Raw genomic sequence first — 21,872 nt, 5'->3', positions numbered from 1 at the left:
AGTGTTTTTAGGTTCCCGTCAGGGTTTCTGGTATTTTTGTATGCTGCAGTCTGCTGAGCTATTTTTGACCTCAAAACTACCGGAATCCCAATGGAAACCTGACAGACCCCGTTATAAGACAATGGGGTCTGTCAGGATTCGTCCAGCATATCGGGCATGGCTCAGTTATGAAAAAAAACTTGTAACCCGACACATCAGAAATATAAATTTTAAATATTTTATTGCCGGAACAATTATAAATTCTTCACAGTAGAGAACAAAACTATATATTCAGCGCACACAAAATAAGGCCGTTTATGGTGTCCACATAATAACAATATCACAGCTGCTGCCACAAGACCGTCAGTCCAAAAAAAGAATTCCTTCACTATTCCTTTAAATTGACAATCCTTTGCTTACCTAAAATTTAGATCAGGAGCTCGGGATATTGAGCCCCCTCCCAAATAAGCGCTCACTATTTAGCCGGGGAATTTATTATTAAAAAGGGTTTGTCCAGTTTAGAAAGCCCCAATATACCCTGTTAGGGAGGGGTGATCCCCCGTTCAGGACCTCCATCAGAAAGGCTATAAAAATTGTGGAGGTCCCATCCTATCCATGTATTACATGAACAGACCATTGATTGTATAATACTTAATTTCCCCTGTAGGGGCGCTGCAGGGAAATTAAACATTCGCTGCCAGGCTCCTGCACAGATTAAAACGGATCACAGGGGGTCCCAGCAGCAGGGCACCATGCGATTATCTTATTGTTGGGCTCCTCTAACAAAAAGGGATAATCCAAAGTGGAAAGCCCCTTTAAGAATGCTCAGGTTGGATGTGAACTATAACTGATTAGTGTAGGCTTTAGAATAGCAACATCTGTTGAGAGGTTGTCACAGCCCCTCCCATGCGTCCAGCATAAATATCAATGTGCTTTTGTTTAAGGTCCGGACCTGTAACAATGTAAACAGATCAAAGGCAAATCTATAAACCTAAAAGTTACATTTACACATAAACAGCTATTCCCTAATATAATATTAACAGCGAACTCATCATTTGGCAGCATTATAATCTGGCTGACTTTTCTAGCACCGGGGCAGTGCCCCTCCCCTTCTGCTAATAGAAGGAGGAGCTTCAAGTTGGAAACGCCCCCGCTTATCTTTAGGTTTCCTTTTCCATTCTATAAAAGGCATCGGAGGTGCTGCGGTCTGAAAGTTTGATTTTAATAAACAGAAAAAAAGTCTTGTCCCGGTGATAGGAGCATGGCCAGAAGAAAATGTAAGCTATAAATATAGACAAGCAGAAGAGGTAGCAATCATGGTGTCTCTGCCAACCATTATACATAGTCAGAAGGAACTTGTCCCCGCCCAGGAGGAGCACTGCACAAATACATATGGGGGCAACAGGACAGACTGTGGGTGAAATAGCAGTGTGGTCTGAGATTTAAAGGGGTCGTCCTCTTTGGACCAACCCCTCCCATATACCTTCAGGTCCCGCCCATCTGCATTCAATTTTAGTTGGGGGCGGGGCATATATATATATTTATTTGTAAATATCAGTCTCCAGATGTTTAAAACCCCATCCTGTAAATTCTAGACCTCATCTACCTGTATTATGCAGATCATTGGTCAGGAAACTACAACTCCCAACATGCTGGGAGTAATAGTTTCTCCAAAAGCTGGGAGAGCCCCAGGTGTCAGACCAACGATGTAGAAATACTGCAGGAAGCCAATGCAAATACAAAGCAATCTACAATTATTGTGCTCATACTAAGAGGCCACGAGGCACATGAGATCAATAGCGGTCTATGAATCAATAATTCCTTTAATCCGGAATTCAATAGTCCATAAATTCTAAAACACAAAACTCCAAGATACATCACAATAACGCTAACACGTCTTCCTGCGGTCATTGGTAAATACTTTCCTATCACCGCCTGATAATCCAGAACATTTGATAGCGTTAAAGTCTCGATATTGCCGGATTAAAGGAATTTTACATGTACCAGCCCGTAGCTGTATATTCTGTTCATATCACACAGTAATCACACTCTATAATATCACACGACAGGACAGGTCGCCATTCTTTGCTATTAGAGCAGCAAATTAAATAACACGACTCCATTCACATGCGATTCTATGGGCGCAATAGTTGCGCAATTTCAGGTGTTTTGCCTCCAAAGTCATTGTCCATCCTGAGACTAACACAAGGTCAGTAATGTCAGTACTAGTAGTATCAGTATAAGGCCGGGTTCACACCAGCGCTGCGCATCTCGGACGTGAAAAACTGCAAAAAATGCAACTCTCTGCTCCTGCGTCCAGCCCGGCCTCCAGGGATGACATTTCATCCCATGTGACTTCTGCAGCCAATCACAGGCTGCAGCGGTCACATGGGATGAGACGTAATCTCAGGAGGCCGGTCTGCAGGACATCAGAGGGACGCATCGCCATGGCTACGGATGGACTTTTTTTTTTTTTACGTGCGGTTTCCTGCAGAGGACATTCCGGACGAAAAACTGCAACACAATTTGGTGCGGTTTTTCGGACGGAATTCCCTGCGGGGACCAGGGTGGGTCTGCGGTGTACTTTTATGCAGTGTATCCACCCGGTGTGAACATAGTCTTAGTAGTAGTGGTAGTCTGCAGCAAAAAAAAATAATTTGTTTCTCTACCCGTCAGTTGCATCGTCCTTTGTCTATTTTGTGCTATGCACATCGCCCCCCTGTGGCAGAATATATATATTCAATTTAATTATTATTTTTATGTTTTTTCCTTTTTTTGCTGTTGAAAGGATATAAACAAATAGATGTCAGTATGAGGATGCAATTCCTTAGATGTTCAATTTTTTCCCATTATTTGCCCTTGCAGCGCGGTCTTAATAGCATGGTATTATTACAACTGTCAGTCTTCATAGTCATTATCCTAAAATATGTCATGGTCGGCCAGCCCGGTGGTAAGGCGACCGCTCGTGCTATATTCTAGTCTCCGTACTGTATTTCTGCTTTCAGTTCCTGTGTCACGTAACTGATGAGCGCTGCTGCCACCCGCTGTTGTAAAACGGCATTGCCCGTTACGAGCATGATGAGTTGCGTTGCATCAGTCCAGTCCAGGGTTCGGACGATGGCGAAGATCTGCTCGCACAGTGTCTGCTGCTGCACGGGCGGCAGTTCCATGAGGACTTGCGGAATCGGCTTAAACTGTCCGTTTGCCATCCAGGCTCCTAGGACGCCCCCTAGAGCACCTCCTGAAAAATACACCATAGTGGGAAACGGATCATTAAAGAGCATTTACCCATCCAAAAACAGCAATTATAAAGAGGTGCTCACATTTTAGGTTAATAAATCTTCATCACTGTATAAATGAAAAATTCCTCAACTTTTGAATATTTTTCAGATCTTTACCATTTTCAAGATCTCTGCTTGCTGTACATACCCAGTCCTGTTCTCAGTGGATGGTACAATATTCTCCATGCTCGGCAATGATCTGGGAGCTAAACAGCCTGGACTCCAGACTGATACATTCTCGGGCGTAGCTAAAGGCTCATGGACCCCGATTCAAAAGTTCTTCTTGGGACCCCCAAAAATTCTCTTCATGGCCAACGACCCGCAGCTTTCAGTTTCATTGCTGGGTCTCCTATGTGAACTGTCGATGCAGCACTAGCAGCCATGGACGTAGCTAAGGTCTTAATACATCAGGGGCAATAGCCCCAAGTCCCTCCCCCCAAATATATGTTGGAGACAGAAGATCTAGAAGACTAAGACCCCTATAGCTCCTTCACTGGATAGGTTTAGCTACAGCAGCTCAGCAGACAGTATCACACATGATAGGCTTAGATACAGGGCCCAGCGGACAGTATCATACATGGTAGTCTTATACACAGGGCCGAGCAAGCAGTATTACTCTGATAGGCTTAGATACAGGGCCCAGTGGAAAGTATCACTCATGATAGGCTTAGATACAGGGCCCAGTGGACAGTATACAAAGAAAGGCTGTCTGCAACAGCCAAGCCCAATTTCCCAGCCACCACAATAGGTAAAATAAATAACTTTTATTCAGCTACGTATAGCTTAGACAGACCACATGAATAAATTTAAAATTGTCAACAGCCGAGAACCGGGCAGACATATGTGTTATCTGACTCAACAGACACATATAGTTTTAGGCATAGGAGTATCAGTGTTTTCCCTATCCAGTTAGAATTGTAAAGTAACCAGTAAGCAACAGTAGGTCCGGTCGACCCCTGGGGGGGCTGCTAATATTTTAAACACTGCCGTCGACCGGACCTACTGTTGCTTACTGGTTACTTTACAATTCTAACTGGATAGGGAAAACACTGATACTCCTATGCCTAAAACTATATGTGTCTGTTGAGTCAGATAACACATATGTGTGCCCGGTTCTCGGCTGTTGACAATTTTACATTTATTCATGTGGTCTGTCTAAGCTATACGTAGCTGAATAAAAGTTATTTATTTTACCTATTGTGGTGGCTGGGAAATTGGGCTTGGCTGTTGCAGACAGCCTTTCTTTGTGTAAATGTATATTGTGCCCGCCAGCCACTAAGGGTCACACTCTTTTTTGTTTCAGTGGACAGTATGACACATGATAGGCTTAGATACAGGGCCCGCTGGACAGCCTCACACATGATTGGCTTAGATACAGAGGATCAGTGGCAGTATCACTCATGATAGGCTTAGATACAGGGCCCAGTGGACAGTATCACACAAGATTGGCTTAGATACAGGGCTCAGCAGACAGTATGACACACGATAGGCTTAGATACAGGGCCCAGTGGACAGTATCACACATGATTGGCTTAGATACAGAGGATCAGTGACAGTATCACACACGGTAGGCTTAGATATAGGGCCCAGCAGACAGTATCACATATTGTCGGCTTGGATACAGGGCCCCAGTAGACCGTATTGTTATACTTCCCCTCCTCACTCCTGAGCCCGGTCCCCTTCGGCTCTGGGCGCATCGCGGGTCATTCAGTGTCGCAGCGCTGAGCGGCGCACATAACGTTATGATGCCGAATGACGTCAGGACCCGGATCAGGGGCAAGAAGGGGAAGTATATAGAGATATTACTGTAGTACCAGGAGTACATGTAGTTTACTCTATAGCCCCCAAGTACTACAGTAACATTGGACAGACATGGTGCGGAGGAGGGCCAGGGGCCCGCTTGTAATTGTGACCCCTATAGCTACGCCACTGGATACATTGTAACAAACTAGCAGATAGATTTGTGCAGCTGCTGCTGATGTGTTTGGCTCACAGAGCGGAGACCAGGACCAGGTATGTACAGGGTCACAGCCTCTGAATGTTCTCATTCACTAACAGCAAGCAGAGATCTTGCAAATGGTAAAAAATTGAAGCATAAAGTATAGAACACTATATTTATACAGCGATTAAGCCGTATTCACAGAAAACCGGAACACCCCATAACTAACCTGAGGTCATAATGGCGGCCAACATCAAAATATTAAACATGTACCTTACCTACGGCTATTCCTGGGGGTCCTCCTAGCAATCCCCCTATAAAGGCTCCAGCACCGGCAGTCATAGCCCCCCGAGCAGAATGCTTCACGGCTGCCTTCATTTTCTGCTCCGTCGACAAGTGGCACAACAGGCGCAGGATATCGTCTATGTTAAACGGCATGTTCAGCGCTGGAACAGAAACACGGACACAATAAGAATAAAAACGTACAGGAGGAAACAGCACTGACCACTACGGTAACCACGAGGAGAGAATGGTCGCAACGGAACACCGCAACCTTCACGTGATCGGATAGGTTGCCATGGGCAACAGCACCAGTCTCCACACATACAGTGAATGGGGCAGTACCACCTCCCACCACTAGAGGGAACAGTACACTGGACATTACAGCCAAGGCTCTGTTGCTATGACGATGGCACTGGCTAGTTAAGATGGAGGCCTACATACTACAGGCCTGGACTTTCCACCCTCAGACATGGCAGCTGCAGAGCGCCCTCTGAGCTAGAGGGGGGTCATAGAGTGGCTGACACTGAAGCCTGGGAAGCGTGCACATACTTTGAGGTAGTAATAACAGTTTATAATAACCCATATCTCTAACTGCGTTAATAGCAACCGAATCCTACAGTGGCGGCCATTTTGTTGAAGCCTCAGTAAAAGGGGTTGTCCAGCTCAGCGGCCATGTTACTTACCATCAAAATTCTGCTCCACATTGGCCCCGTATACGCTTAAACTCAGTCACTATGGATGTATAGTCACATGACACCAACCGGGCGATGAGGTCATGTGATCGTGAACGCAACAACATCACTGAGGCCCCGGCTTTGTGTATTTCGGTGAGGAAACCGCAAGTATTTTGCACCAAAACACAAGTGAAAACCACTTACAAACAACATCCCATTGATTTTAATGGGAAACCGCCCCATTTTAGGGAATTCTGGGTAAATGGAAGGGGCTCTCATGTACATGATCCTCATCTATTAGACAGAGCGGCTACAAAGAGAGTCTCCCACTCTGGAGGACCCAGGACACCTATGTATCACACGGACACTGCATAGAATATAATGAGAACTGTGTAATGCTTCATTTCCCCTGTGGGGGTGATGCAGGGAAACTGAACACTTGCTAATGGAGTCCCCTAAGGAACACAGTTGATTTTTGCCCCCCCATCTTCTGAACTCTCTGTGATCGACTTATTCTCAGGCCAACTTGCTAACAAGTAGGGATTGTGGGGAACCCCAGTTGCTGTATATGACGTTTCTTAAAGTGACAGATTTTTATTTCCAGTGTGGGCAAAATCAAGGTGATCGTTTGCGGCATCGGACCAGCCCTTTAAGAAAGCGCCGTTAACATGCGATCTGCAGAAAGTGATGACTGTAAGAACTACCGATGACTCACCGGACGATAGGATGGACTTCAGATATACACGCGACGCTTATCTCTCCTCCCAGTCACATGCCCCGGCAGTAAAGGCTTATCTACATGAGGGGATAATAGGTCAGATTCCAACGTGAACGATGATCACCTATTGTGAATATGTATAGCGACTGCGCGAGCAGCGATTTAACGGACATTGATCGTACAAATCTATGCCAACATAAGGGTCAATGCACACCATGTATACTACGTGCGGTTTTGCCACGTATATTTGCGTGAGGCAAAACCGCAGCGTAATACGGTACCAGCACAGGCAATGAGATTCCAGGAAATCTCATGTCCACGCTGCCGTATTTTTCGGGAAGTAAATGGACACGCGGTAAGTTCTAAACCGCGGCATGTCAATTCATCCTGCGATCCATCTCCCTAGTTCTGGGGAAATACGCAGCAAAACGTAAGAACCGCACAGAAAACGGCACCTACAAATAGACATTGGTACATTGTGGTATGTAAAAAAGAACCGTACATTGTTGAATAGGCGACCAAATGATACATTTTTAGGATTATTGGCACCATAACGTTGTGTCAGTATTCGCTATTTGATCGCTGACAGAAAAAGTATAGCTAATATGAATATCCGCTCGTGTACACGACTCTCCGCTGAAAAAAAAACCCCTACTTGTCAGAAGGTCCCGTGACAATAAATAAAACTGATCACAAAGTATTCTCCTGCTGGAACCCCCAGCGATCAGCGGTGATCTGTGGGGAAAACTGGCAGTTAGGCTGGATTCACACGATCATGTTTGGTCCGTAAAGGACGGAACGTATTTCGGCCGCAAGTGCCGGAGCGGACACACTGCAGGGAGCCGGGCTCCTAACATCATAGTTATGTACGACGCTAGCAGTCCCTGCCTCGCTGCGGGACAACTGTCCCGTACTGTAATCATGTTTTCAGTACGGGACAGTAGTTCCACGGAGAGGCAGGGACTCCTAGCGTCGTACATAACTATGATGCTAGGAGCCCGGCTCCCTGCAGTGTGTTCGTTCCGGGACTTGCAGCCGAAATACATTCCGTCCATTACAGACCGAACACGCTCGTGTGAACCCAGCCTAAGGGTTCAATTTCCCTGCAGCGCCACCACAGGCGAAATTAGGAATTACACAGAGTCCATTTATATCATTGTGTTGTCCGTGTAATACAGGACAGGTCCCGCAGAGACAGAGACACTCCATGTAACCGCTCTCCACTCAAGAGATGAGGATCCTGAACAGAGGACACCCCCTTTATTAACCCAGAATTCCCTAATAGGATGTATGACAACGGGTTTTCTAAACTGGACAATCCCTTTAAGAGGGAATCCCTACCCGGCCACAACGACACAGGGCAACACTAAGGTGGGCAAAGGTCGTCCGACAATCTAAATGTGTATGGGCCCAACCTGAGTATCCTCCGACTCCTGCCACTACCACACACCTCCAGCGCCATTTATCTACAGGGAGGCGTGATAAAACAGGACAAGTAATCCAGAGCCCGTCTATATACTAATGTCACCAGCAAGTCCAGTCCCAGCACCAGAGAGGAGAACATGTCAGCCACTCCCCAGAATTTACAGCAAAGGACTCCAACCTGTGACTATACAGCTGTTCCAATACTACAACTCCTAGCATGGCCAGGCTGAGTACATGCTGAGAGTAGTAGTGATTTATAGAATTATTTTTGCAGGGGAGTAGATCCAACAGGTGACTTATAGGTCATAGCCCGGTAGTCACTACTGAGCAATATCTGAATTATGATCTGAACTACAACTCCCAGCATACCCCAGCGGTCTCTATGAAGCAATGTCTCCGCACACCCTAGTAAGTGGTGGCTGGGAGTTGTAGTCCCGGATGACATTGTGTAGTAGATCATTATAACTCACCGTCTCCTGTAGCGGCCGCAGAGCTCTCAGGGTCTCCTCTTTGTTACTTTGTATCTGATGACAGCAAGGTCTCGGCCATGTGACAGCTTCAAGGGGCGGGATTAACGCTCTATAGCGTTCCATTGGTTGGAAAGCCCGGGGGGCGTGACATCCAAACGTCACTTCTGTCTGGGATGGAAGTGACGTTTTGTAGTGGCTCGGGCGGCCAAGGTTGTGATTTGTGCGCACGATTACGGTTAGCCCCTCCCGCCATAGAGCAGCTTTAATCGCCCCCGTGTGCAGCTTTTACCCGGTGTTCTGGGCGGTGGTAAGAGTAAAGCAAAATTATACAGAGCGAATGTGCCGTGCAGCGATAGGCTGTTTCCAAGCACGTGGCACACTGCTCGATAGTACTTTGGTAGCCGGCGCCACCCGTGTAGAAATTTCTCTTACTGCTTTCAGACATAAGGCGCAGTGCCCTCCAGTGGTAGCAGAGTGTAATAACAACTCGTGTTCAATTCTTCCATGATTATAAAAATCGCATCAACATACACTTGTTATTGATTTAAAATTCCACCCAAAACGTTGGAAGTTCTTTGATTTTACTTTAAGGGCTTATTCAGATGAACGGGATATACGTCCGTGCAACGTGCGTGATTTTCACGCGCGTCGCACGGACCTATATTAGTCTATGGGGCCGTGCAGACGTGTGTGATTTTTACGCAGCGTGAGTCCGCTGAAAAAAAGTCACGACCTGTCCGTTCTTTGGGCGTTTTTCACGCATCACGCACCCATTGAAGTCAATGGGTGCGTGAAAACCACGCATGTCACACGGAAGCACTTCCGTGCGACCAGCGTGATTCGCAACAGCTGTGAAAAGGATGAATCAAAACAGAAAAGCACCACGTGCGGTTTACAAACCTCCAAATGGAGTGTCATAATGATGGCAGCTGCGCGAAAAGCACGCAGCCGCGGATCATATGGTAATGAAACACGGAGCTGTTAAGTGCCTCTTGCGCAGGCAAATCGCCACGTTTTTTTTGTGCGCAAAAAGCACACGCTCGTGTGAACCCAGCCTAACTACTATAATACTATCAACTATGTACCAGAATAGAACTACTCCTATATACAAGAATATAACTGCTATAATACTGCCCCCTATATACAAGAATATAACTACTATAATACTGCCCCCTATATACAAGAACATAACTACTATAATACTGCCTCCTATATACAAGAATATAACTACTATAATACTGCCCCTATATACAAGAATATAACTACTATAATACTGCTCCTATATACAAGAATATAACTACTATAATACTGCCCCTATATACAAGAATATAACTACTATAATACTACCCCAATATACAAGAATATAACTACTATAATACTACTCCTATATACAAGAATATAACTACTATAATACTGCTCTTATATACAAGAATATAACTACTATAATACTACTCCTATATACAAGAATATAACTACTATAATACTGCCTCCTATATACAAGAATATAACTACTATAATACTGCCCCTATATACAAGAATATAACTACTATAATACTGCCCCCTATGTACAAGAATATAACTACTATAATACTGCTCCCTATATACAAGAATATAACTGCTATAATACTGCCCCCTATATACAAGAATATAACTACTATAATACTGCCCCCTATATACAAGAATATAACTACTATAATACTGCCCCTATATACAAGAATATAACTACTATAATACTGCCTCTATATACAAGACTATACCTACTATAATACTGCCCACTGTATACAAGAATATAACTACTATAATACTGCCCACTGTATACAAGAATATAACTACTATAATACTGCCCCCCTATATACAAGAATATAACTACTATAATACTGCCCCTATATACAAGACTATAACTACTATAATACTGCTCCTATATACAAGAATATAACTACTATAATACTGCCCCTATATACAAGACTATAACTACTATAATACTGCTCCTATATACAAGAATATAATTACTATAATACTGCCACCTATATACAAGAATATAACTACTATAATACTGCCCCCTATATACAAGAATATAACTACTATAATACTGCCCCTATATACAAGAATATAACTACTATAATACTGCCCCTATATACAAGAATATAACTACTATAATACTGCCCCCTATATACAAGAATATAACTACTATAATACTGCCACCTATATACAAGAATATAACTACTATAATACTGCCACCTATATACAAGAATATAACTACTATAATACTGCCACCTATATACAAGAATATAACTACTATAATACTGCTCCTATATATAAGAATATAACTACTATAATACTGCCCCTATATACAAGAATATAACTACTATAATACTGCTCACTATATCCAAGAATATAACTACTATAATACTGCCTCCTATATACAAGAATATAACTACTATAATACTGCCTCCTATATACAAGAATATAACTACTATAATACTGCCCCTATATACAAGAATATATCTACTATAATACTGCCCCCTATATACAAGAATATAACTACTGTAATACTGCCCCCTATATACAAGAATATAACTACTATAATACTGCTCCTATATACAAGAATATAACTACTATAATACTGCTCCTATATACAAGAATATAACTACTATAATACTGCCCCTATATACAAGACTATAACTACTATAATACTGCTCCTATATACAAGAATATAATTACTATAATACTGCCACCTATATACAAGAATATAACTACTATAATACTGCCCCCTATATACAAGAATATAACTACTATAATACTGCCACCTATATACAAGAATATAACTACTATAATACTGCCACCTATATACAAGAATATAACTACTATAATACTGCCACCTATATACAAGAATATAACTACTATAATACTGCTCCTATATATAAGAATATAACTACTATAATACTGCCCCTATATTCAAGAATATAACTACTATAATACTGCTCACTATATCCAAGAATATAACTACTATAATACTGCCTCCTATATACAAGAATATAACTACTATAATACTGCCTCCTATATACAAGAATATAACTACTATAATACTGCCCCTATATACAAGAATATATCTACTATAATACTGCCCCCTATATACAAGAATATAACTACTGTAATACTGCCCCCTATATACAAGAATATAACTACTATAATACTGCTCCTATATACAAGAATATAACTACTATAATACTGCCCCCTATATACAAGAATATAACTACTATAATACTGCTCCTATATACAAGAATATAACTACTATAATACTGCCCCCTATATACAAGAATATAACTACTATAATACTGCTCCCTATATACAAGAATATAACTACTATAATACTGCTCCTATATACAAGAATATAACTACTATAATACTGCTCCCTATATACAAGAATATAACTACTATAATACTGCTCCTATATACAAGAATATAACTACTATAATACTGCTCCTATATACAAGAATATAACTACTATAAGGGCGGGTTCACACATAGCGGAATTTCACTTAAATTCCGCTGCGGACACTCCGCAGCGTTAATCCGCAGCGGAGCCGTTTCTCCATTGACTTTCACTTTAATTTAGCAGTGTTCGTTTACACGATGCGTACAATTCCGCTGCGGAGCATAGGCTGCGGAGCGGAATTTGGTGTCCGCAGCATGCTCTGTCTGTTGCGGAGCAGTGGCGGACTGGTTGCGGACTCATGGCGGAATTTCTCCATTGACTTCAATGGAGAGTCAAAATTCCGCAATGAAGTCCGCAGATCTTATGTGTGCTGCGGAGCGTATTGTTTTTACTACCATGACATTTCTTCATTCTGGCTGGACCTATGTATTTCTAGGTCTACAGCCAGACTGAGGAAGTCAATGGGGCTCCCGTAATGACGGGAGCGTTGCTAGGAGACGTCTGTAAATAGTCACTGTCCAGGGTGCTGAAAGAGTTACGCGATCGGCAGTAACTGTTTCTGCACCCGGGACAGTGACTACCGATCCCAATATACATGTATCTGTAAAAAAAAATATAAGTTCATACTTACCGAGAACTCCCTGCGTCTGTCTCCAGTCCGGCCTCCCAGGATGACGTTTCAGTGTAAGTGACGGCTGCAGCCAATCACAGGCCAAGCACAGGCTGCAGCGGTCACATGGACTGGAGCGTCATCCAGGGAGGTCGGGCCGGATGCCGAAAGAGGGACGCGTCACCAAGACAACGGGCGGTAAGTATGAATTTCTTTGACTTTCACTAGGGAAAGTGCTGTCCCTTCTCTCTATCCTGCACTGAATAGGGAGAAGAGAAGCACTTTTCCTGCAGTCCGCAGCGGCCAGTCCGCATCAATTTTCTGCACATTTTGTGTAGATCCGCTGCAGAATCTGCAACGCAGATTCTGTGCGGCATTGATGCGGACAGTTGCGGAGGAATTCCGCCATGTGTGGTCATGCCTTAATACTGCTCCTATATACAAGAATATAACTACTATAATACTGCTCCTATATACAAGAATATAACTACTATAATACTGCTCCCTATATACAAGAATATAACTACTATAATACTGCTCCTATATACAAGAATATAACTACTATAATACTGCTCTATATACAAGAATATAACTACTATAATACTGCTCTATATACAAGAATATAACTACTATAATACTGCCCCTATATACAAGAATATAACTACTATAATACTGCCTCCTATATACAAGAATATAACTACTATAATACTGCTCCTATATACAAGAATATAACTACTATAATACTGCTCCTATATACAAGAATATAACTGCTATAATACTGCCTCCTATATACAAGAATATAACTACTATAATACTGCTCCTATATACAAGAATATAACTACTATAATACTGCTCCTATATACAGGAATATAACTACTATAATACTGCCCCCTATATACAAGAATATAACTACTATAATACTGCCCCTATATACAAGAATATAACTACTATAATACTGCCCTCTATATACAAGAATATAACTACTATAATGCTGCTCCTATATACAAGAATATAACTACTGTAATACTGCTCCCTATATACAAGAATATACCTACTATAATACTGCCCCCTATATACAAGAATATAACTACTATAATACTGCCTCCTATATACAAGAATATAACTACTATAATACTGCTCCTATATACAAGAATATAACTACTATAATACTGCTCCCTATATACAAGAATATAACTACTATAATACTGCTCCTATATACAAGAATATAACTACTATAATACTGCTCTATATACAAGAATATAACTACTATAATACTGCTCTATATACAAGAATATAACTACTATAATACTGCCCCTATATACAAGAATATAACTACTATAATACTGCCCCTATATACAAGAATATAACTACTATAATACTGCCCTCTATATACAAGAATATAACTACTATAATACTGCTCCTATATACAAGAATATAACTACTATAATGCTGCTCCTATATACAAGAATATAACTACTGTAATACTGCTCCCTATATACAAGAATATACCTACTATAATACTGCCCCCTATGTACAGTATTTTAGGTCTTCGTTGTGCAGTCTCTTTTCTCAGTCTATCACCGGCTGTTTATTGGAGTGTTACATCAGTGCAGGTATCTGATGATTTCATAGACCTTGTGATGCAGTGTTCACCTTTGTACAGCGGTGCAGTCTTGGATTCGCCCCTTGGATTATTGTCACCTCAAACAATTATGACATATCCACATAACGTGCCATAAATGTCCTATAGTCGTGGTCCCACCTCTGGGACCAGCACCTATCTCTAGATTGGGCCCCCTGACCCCCCCCCCCCCATCCTACCCTGTCCCAATGTTTCTGTGCTTCAGCCAATGAATTATGAGGTGGCTGGTAGTATGGCAACGTAGAAGTGACTGGGAGTTACGGAAACAGCGTGTCACGGCGAGCTCGGCTATTTCCGTACTCCCGACCACCTCGTGACTCAGTGGCCGTGGGGCAGTGACAGTGGGGCAATGTAGGTTGGTGGTCGGGGGTCCTTGTTCTAGAGATCCCTGAGGAGTTCCAGAGAATACTCAGATTTGCCATTGAAGAGTCCTCATTGGAGGTCACCAGCAGGTGTCATACTGAATAATCACACAGGATGCCGACCGATGCCTGGGGCGCCAGGATTTTTCCAATCCGGAGATATATGATTATCTCCAAAAACAGCTCAGGTCTTGAAGCCCCATTATTTGTGTGTGGGGGGGGGGGGGGGGTGGGGGGGGTCTCTGCACATATTGTGATCTGGGTTTGGGAAGTGAGGTGACAATTACTGCTCTGAATGCACAGTGAGACCTATTGGGGAGGGGCTTAAAGTGACAACTCTCTCTAAGCCCCTCCCCTACTTCAAGGGGGTGTGGTAAATCATGATTGACCACAATATGTCTGCACTATTCCTTCGCTTCCTCGGTGCAGCTACACCGGTACCAGCATAATGTGAAACTGAATATCAGAAAATATCATCATGGTCTCAGGGCCCCAGAAAAACCAGAGGGAACCTGGCGGGACAGAGGAGGAGACATGATACTTCAGCTTTATCCTGATTGGACGGTGCTGGACTTTATAGGGCGGAGCTTTACCTGTTAAAGAGGATCTGTCTGCTCTCCTGACATGTCTGAGTAATTAGCTGAATTTACCCGTGACTGGCTAGGACTTTGTTACCTGGCGTCACCCACATAACAGTTTCTCTAGTGCTTCGGGCTGGTGTTAGAGACACTGCCATCCAGTGGTAGCAGGCTGTAATGACAGTCCACACTAAGCTGCTGACTGTATTCTTCATGAATGAAGAGCTGGCAGGTAAAACAGAACATACTGGTAATGTGTTATAATATAATATAATGGCTGGAAACACAGTACAGATCTGCTTGTTCAGGGCACAGAAGCCATTGGGAGATTCCAGGTCTGAAGCCAGCAGAATAATAAGTGCAGCTCTGAAGTACAATACAGGATATAACTCAGGATCCGTACAGGATAACTAATGTATGTACACAGTGACTCCACCAGCAGAATAGTGAGAGCAGCTCTGGAGTATAATACAGGATGTAACTGAGGATCAGTACAGGATAAGTAATGTAATGTATGTACACAGTGACTCCACCAGCAGAATAGTGAGAGCAGCTCTGGAGTATAATACAGGATGTAACTCAGGATCAGTACAGGATAAGTAATGTAATGTATGTACACAGTGACTCGACCAGCAGAATAGTGAGAGCAGCTCTGGAGTATAATACAGGATGTAACTCAGGATCAGTACAGAATAAGTAATGTAATGTATGTACACAGTGACTCGACCAGCAGAATAGTGAGAGCAGCTCTGGAGTATAATACAGGATGTAACTCAGGATCAGTAAAGGATAAGTAATATATGCACACAGTGACTCCACCAGCAGAATAGTGAGTGCAGCTCTGGAGTATAATACAGGATGTAACTCAGGATCAGTACAGGATAAGTAATGTAATGTATGTACACAGTGACTCCACCAGCAGAATAGTGAGTGCAGCTCTGGAGTATAATACAGGATGTAACTCAGGATCAGTACAGGATAAGTAATGTAATGTATGTACACAGTGACTCCACCAGTAGAATAGTGAGTGCAGCTCCGGATTATAATACAGGATATAACTCAGGATCAGTACAGGATAAGTAATGTAATGTATGTACACAGTGACTCCACCAGCAGAATAGTGAGTTCAGCTCTGGAGTATAATACTGGATGTAACTCAGGATCAGTACAGGATAGGTAATGTAATGTATGTACACAGTGACTCCACCAGCAGAATAGTGACTGCAGCTCCGGAGTATAATACAGGATGTAACTCAGGATCAGTACAGGATAAGTAATGTAATGTATGTACACAGTGACTCCACCAGCAGAATAGTGAGAGCAGCTCTGGAGTATAATACAGGATGTAACTCAGGATCAGTACAGAATAAGTAATGTAATGTATGTACACAGTGACTCGACCAGCAGAATAGTGAGTGCAGCTCTGGAGTATAATACAGGATGTAACTCAGGATCAGTACAGGATAAATAATGTAATGTATGTACACGGTGACTCCACCAGCAGAATAGTGAGTGCAGCTCCGGAGTATAATACTGGATGTAACTCAGGATCAGTACAGGATAAGTAATGTAATGTATGTACACAGTGACTCCACCAGCAGAATAGTGAGTGCAGCTCTGGAGTATAATACAGGATGTAACTCAGGATTAGTACAGGATAAGTAATGTAATGTATGTACACAGTGACTCCACCAGCAGAATAGTGAGTGCAGCTCTGGAGTATAATACAGGATGTAACTCAGGATCAGTACAGGATAAGTAATGTAATGTATGTACACAGTGACTCCACCAGTAGAATAGTGAGTGCAGCTCCGGATTATAATACAGGATATAACTCAGGATCAGTACAGGATAAGTAATGTAATGTATGTACACAGTGACTCCACCAGCAGAATAGTGAGTTCAGCTCTGGAGTATAATACTGGATGTAACTCAGGATCAGTACAGAATAGGTAATGTAATGTATGTACACAGTGACTCCACCAGCAGAATAGTGAGTGCAGCTCCGGAGTATAATACTGGATGTAACTCAGGATCAGTACAGGATAAGTAATGTATGTACACAGTGACTCCACCAGCAGAATAGTGAGTGCAGCTCCGGAGTATAATACAGGATATAACTCAGGATCACTACAGGTTCAGTAATGTAATGTATGTACACAGTGACTCCATCAGCAGAATAGTGAGAGCAGATCTGGAGTATAATACAGGATGTAACTCAGGATCAGTACAAGATAAGTAATGTATGTACACAGTGACTCCACCAGCAGAATAGTGAGTGCAGCTCTGGAGTATAATACAGGATGTAACTCAGGATCAGTACAGGATAAGTAATGTAATGTATGTACACAGTGACTCCACCAGCAGAATAGTGAGTGCAGCTCTGGAGTATAATACAGGATGTAACTCAGGATCAGTACAGGATAAGTAATGTATGTACACAGTGACTCCACCAGCAGAATAGTGAGTGCAGCTCTGGAGTATAATAGAGGATATAACTCAGGATCACTACAGGTTCAGTAATGTATGTACACAGTGACCCCACCAGCAGAATAGTGAGTGTAGAGTTTACATGGACACTGGAGTCTGGTGCCAGCGTGTTCTCTGTAGACAATGGTTTATTGTGGAGCATAAATCACAGGTTGGGTGAGTGACTGGCATGGAACGTATTAGAAGGAGGTGCCGTATGTCATAGAACTCCAGCAAAAATACAGAAATTTTATTTTGTAAACACTATTTAGGAAATAATTCAGACGCCATAATCAATACTTCTAATGTCTGTTGCCTAGGAACCGGCTCCACAGCCAGTGGGTGACTACTCGGAATCTCCTTGGTTTAGTCACCCGCCAGTCTTTAGAAGCTCTGCTGAAGAATATACAGAGGGTTCCTGTTTTCAGCTCTCGGCAGAAGATTATAGGGTGGGGAGGAGCAGGAGACATCTGCTAATACTGATAAGTTCTTCTTTATTATGCGAGGAGAGTATCTCCCACCCCTATCTGTCAACTGCAATAGTTCCAATGGATGATCTATTGTCGTCACCAGCACCTTTATTATATTGGGGTGCCCCCCGGGGTACCAGTACTAGCTGTCAAGAAGAGGAATAATGCAGCCATTTAAGGGGGGGGGGGGGTGCAGGGGACTTGGTGTTCTCCTATATTCTGTTAGAAAGGTCCCTTGACAATAAAATAATCACGTGTCCCTCCTCCTGGGACCCCAGCGATCAGATGTAATCTATGGGGAAACCTGGCAGTAAGTGTTCAGTTTCCCTGCAGCGCCACCACAGGAGACATTTAGCATTACACAGTGTCCATTCATATCAATGTGTTGTCTGTGTAAAGGACAGGTCCTCCAGAGACCCTCCATGTGATCGCTCTCCACTCTTGACAAGAGATGAGGATCCTGAATAGAGGACCCCCCCCCCCTCTATTATCCCAGAATTCCTTAATAGGGTGTAAGAAATGGATTTTCTAAACGCACACTTTGAATTTAAATTATTCAAGGAAAAAATATGTAAAATTCAGATTTGTTTTAAAGTCCGAGGTAAATAGAAATGTCCAGACATTACTCAGTGCTGATTTATAATACTGGGGGGGCTCTTTACCAAGACTACTACTCCCATAGTGTTCCACCCATTGTCTCGTACAATCGATCCCACCAGATGTCCACTAGGGGGCCGTAACAGCTGACTGTCCATCAGTTTCGCAGCTGATCGATCTTGTCCATGAATGTCTCAACTTTATCGTAATCCACGTTATTTCTCCAGTCGCCGTGATGTTTGAAATAGGAGCCGATGATTAACGCGTTCGCGTCCGTGTATTTCTCCACGTTATCCAGCGTCACCCCTGATCCGATGAGAACGGGAATCCGGACCGAGCGCTGGACCTCTAGGACAGGACGGAGACATTAATAACAGATACCAGAACAGCCCAATACAGGATGTGAGCGGATCCCATTTCAAGGAATCTCCCAGTTTTATGTAAATAAAAGTTAATCATTGTGCAATGAACAGTTCTGCAATTTTCATTTTCAACATGTCTGTTTGCTGTCAGTGAATGGTACACGTTCTGGTTAACTTTCAGAGACTAAAAACTTGTATAAAGCTAATACTACTCACAGCTGAGGGTATGTTACATTATATCCAGTGTGGACAATCCTCTGTGAGCCAAACAGATCAGTAGCACAAATCTCTCTCCTGTCCTGAGGGTTTGTTACAACGTATCAGTGCAGGCAATCGTTATTTTCCCTAAAGCTCATCGATCAATAACTGCGGATCTTTATACTATACCTTTAAGTTCTCTTGGATCTGCTTCTTGACCTGTAGCGACCCCGGTCAATATAACGCCATCTGCTAAGAAGAATTCTGCCGCCTTTGCCGTTTCCGATACCGAAACATCTGCGGTCACTGCATGGGAGCTGAGAACACAGCCAATTACTGAAAGAGCCGTCCATTCTAGTAAATGAAGCTTAACAATTGTATAATGAAATGTTCTGCAACTTTCTATTAGGCTTTATTTTTCAATTCCATGCCATTTTCAAAATCTCTATTTGCTGTCAGTGAACAGAAACATTGTTGTTTGCATCTAGAGGCTGAAAACCTGACCTAATTTGTCTCACAGCTGAGTGTTTGCGAAAATTGCATCCGGTCTGGACAATACTCTGTGAGGTAAACATACCAGATCTACTTCTACTAAGGTATCAGTCTGGAGTTCAGGCTTTTTAGCTTACAGTAGATGGTCTAGACTGGATACAATTGTAGCAAACAATCTGCTGTAAGAAGTAATCGGTATGTAAAGTTTTTTTTTTACTTCTGTATGAAAACTTTGTGTTCATTCACTGGCTGAAAGCAGAGATCTTAAAAATGTGAGGAATTGAAATGCAAAGTTTATTAGAAAGTTGCAGAATTTTTCATTATACACTTATATACATAAAACCATGAATAATTAGAGTATGACAAGTACTGGTCGCTATGTACACAGGGTCCGCTCACACTAACCTGTGCTTCTTCCTAATGGGGGTCCGCTCCCACTAACCTGTGCTTCTTCTTAATGAGGGTCCGCTCCCACTAACCTGTGCTTCTTCTTAATGAGGGTCCGCTCACACTAACCTGTGCTTCTTCTTAATGAGGGTCCGCTCACACTACCCTGTGCTTCTTCTTAATGGGGGTCTGCTCACACTAACCTGTGCTTCTTAATGGGGATCCGCTCCCACTAACCTGTGCTTCTTCTTAATGAGGGTCCGCTCACACTAGCCTGTGCTTCTTCTTAATGAGGGTCCGCTCACACTACCCTGTGCTTCTTAATGAGGGTCCGCTCACACTACCCTGTGCTTCTTAATGGGGGTCCGCTCACACTAACCTGTGCTTCTTCTTAATGGGGGTCCGCTCACACTAACCTGTGCTTCTTAATGAGGGTCCGCTCACACTAACCTGTGCTTCTTAATGAGGGTCCGCTCACACTACCCTGTGCTTCTTCTTAATGAGGGTCTGCTCCCACTAACCTGTGCTTCTTCTTAATGAGGGTCTGCTCACACTAACCTGTGCTTCTTAATGAGGGTCCGCTCACACTAACCTGTGCTTCTTAATGAGGGTCCGCTCACACTACCCTGTGCTTCTTCTTAATGGGGGTCCGCTCACACTAACCTGTGCTTCTTCTTAATGAGGGTCTGCTCACACTAACCTGTGCTTCTTAATGAGGGTCCGCTCACACTAACCTGTGCTTCTTAATGAGGGTCCGCTCACACTACCCTGTGCTTCTTCTTAATGGGGGTCCGCTCACACTAACCTGTGCTTCTTCTTAATGAGGGTCTGCTCACACTAACCTGTGCTTCTTAATGAGGGTCCGCTCACACTAACCTGTGCTTCTTAATGAGGGTCCGCTCACACTACCCTGTGCTTCTTCTTAATGGGGGTCCGCTCACACTAACCTGTGCTTCTTCTTAATGAGGGTCTGCTCACACTAACCTGTGCTTCTTAATGAGGGTCCGCTCACACTAACCTGTGCTTCTTCTTAATGTCGGCAAAGATCTGAATGTGTTCAGCTCCGATAGCCTTGCGATACCTCAGCAGGTCCCCGGCACAGGCGCTCACCAGTCCTTCATCAGCAACATGAGAAAAGACAAAGCCCTCGGCTCGTATGAAGTCCAGATCTGCACAACAACAGAGGTCAGGGGTCCCGCTGGGAGTCATGTATGGGGGTCTCCTGCACCTACACAAGGGACCTCTGCTAGATTTCACTGCTACCTGTCACCAACTTTAATTGCCATGGAAAGCATCATAACTTGTCAATATCTGCGCCTGGGAAAGTTGGGTGACAACATAGAGAGCCGCCATTAATCCACTTAAAGGGATCCTGTCACGTAGAAATGTAGTCCAATCCGCAGGCATGTTATAGAGTAGGGGGAGCTGAACAGATTGATATATCATTTTGGGGTAAAAGATTCAGTATAACTTGTATTCATTACTTTAAACCTCTGCACAT

At 43.0% G+C, this 21,872-nt stretch overlaps 2 protein-coding genes and 1 long non-coding RNA gene across 10 annotated transcripts in view; 1 reads left to right on the top strand and 2 right to left on the bottom strand.

The window, feature by feature from the left end:
* Positions 1-203: 203 nt before the first annotated feature.
* C9H19orf12 (chromosome 9 C19orf12 homolog) lies at positions 204-14,371 on the bottom strand. 5 transcript variants are annotated; one of them, XM_075838411.1, is made up of 4 exons: positions 8,769-8,857; positions 6,871-6,950; positions 5,478-5,645; positions 204-3,220 (listed from the first exon to the last, which is right to left on the bottom strand). In XM_075838411.1, exons 3-4 carry the CDS (start codon positions 5,635-5,637, stop codon positions 2,955-2,957), a joined length of 426 nt encoding a protein of 141 aa, XP_075694526.1. In that variant the 5' UTR covers positions 5,638-5,645; positions 6,871-6,950; positions 8,769-8,857; the 3' UTR covers positions 204-2,954. The 5 variants fall into 5 exon arrangements, with proteins under 5 accessions (XP_075694526.1, XP_075694530.1, XP_075694525.1 ...); XM_075838415.1 differs by lacking the exons at positions 6,871-6,950; positions 8,769-8,857 and adding an exon at positions 14,350-14,371; XM_075838410.1 differs by lacking the exon at positions 6,871-6,950 and having other exon boundaries at positions 8,769-8,876.
* LOC142661131 (uncharacterized) lies at positions 5,666-19,402 on the top strand. 3 transcript variants are annotated; one of them, XR_012850650.1, is made up of 3 exons: positions 5,814-6,036; positions 6,760-6,969; positions 19,160-19,402. It is a non-coding gene; the product is annotated as an uncharacterized LOC142661131 (long non-coding RNA). The 3 variants fall into 3 exon arrangements; XR_012850651.1 differs by lacking the exon at positions 5,814-6,036 and adding an exon at positions 6,045-6,308; XR_012850649.1 differs by lacking the exon at positions 6,760-6,969 and having other exon boundaries at positions 5,666-6,036.
* The window catches only part of LOC142661129 (uncharacterized protein F13E9.13, mitochondrial-like), a 13,983-nt gene continuing 10,196 nt past the window's right edge, over positions 18,086-21,872 (bottom strand). For both annotated transcript variants that reach the window (XM_075838408.1, XM_075838409.1), the window contains exons 5-7: positions 21,390-21,540; positions 19,682-19,809; positions 18,086-19,280 (exon numbers count right to left, since the gene is read on the bottom strand). In XM_075838408.1, coding sequence (XP_075694523.1) covers positions 19,090-19,280; positions 19,682-19,809; positions 21,390-21,540 — 470 coding nt within the window. In that variant the 3' untranslated portion in view covers positions 18,086-19,089. The remainder of the gene's footprint in view (positions 19,281-19,681; positions 19,810-21,389; positions 21,541-21,872) is intronic.

This window comes from Rhinoderma darwinii, chromosome 9 (assembly GCF_050947455.1).
Source record: "Rhinoderma darwinii isolate aRhiDar2 chromosome 9, aRhiDar2.hap1, whole genome shotgun sequence".
NCBI classification, from domain to species: Eukaryota; Metazoa; Chordata; class Amphibia; order Anura; family Rhinodermatidae; genus Rhinoderma; species Rhinoderma darwinii.
Note: the sequence above shows the minus strand (reverse complement) of the source record. Positions and strands in the feature narration are given on the sequence as shown.

Excerpts from the sequence above, each read along its gene's own strand:
- C9H19orf12 (XM_075838415.1), bottom strand. The coding sequence starts at position 5,637 with ATGCCGTTTAACATAGACGATATCCTGCGCCTGTTGTGCCACTTGTCG. Across the intron at positions 3,221-5,477 it reads ACCCCCAGGAATAGCCGTAG|GAGGTGCTCTAGGGGGCGTC; the intron begins GTAAGGTACATG and ends TGTATTTTTCAG.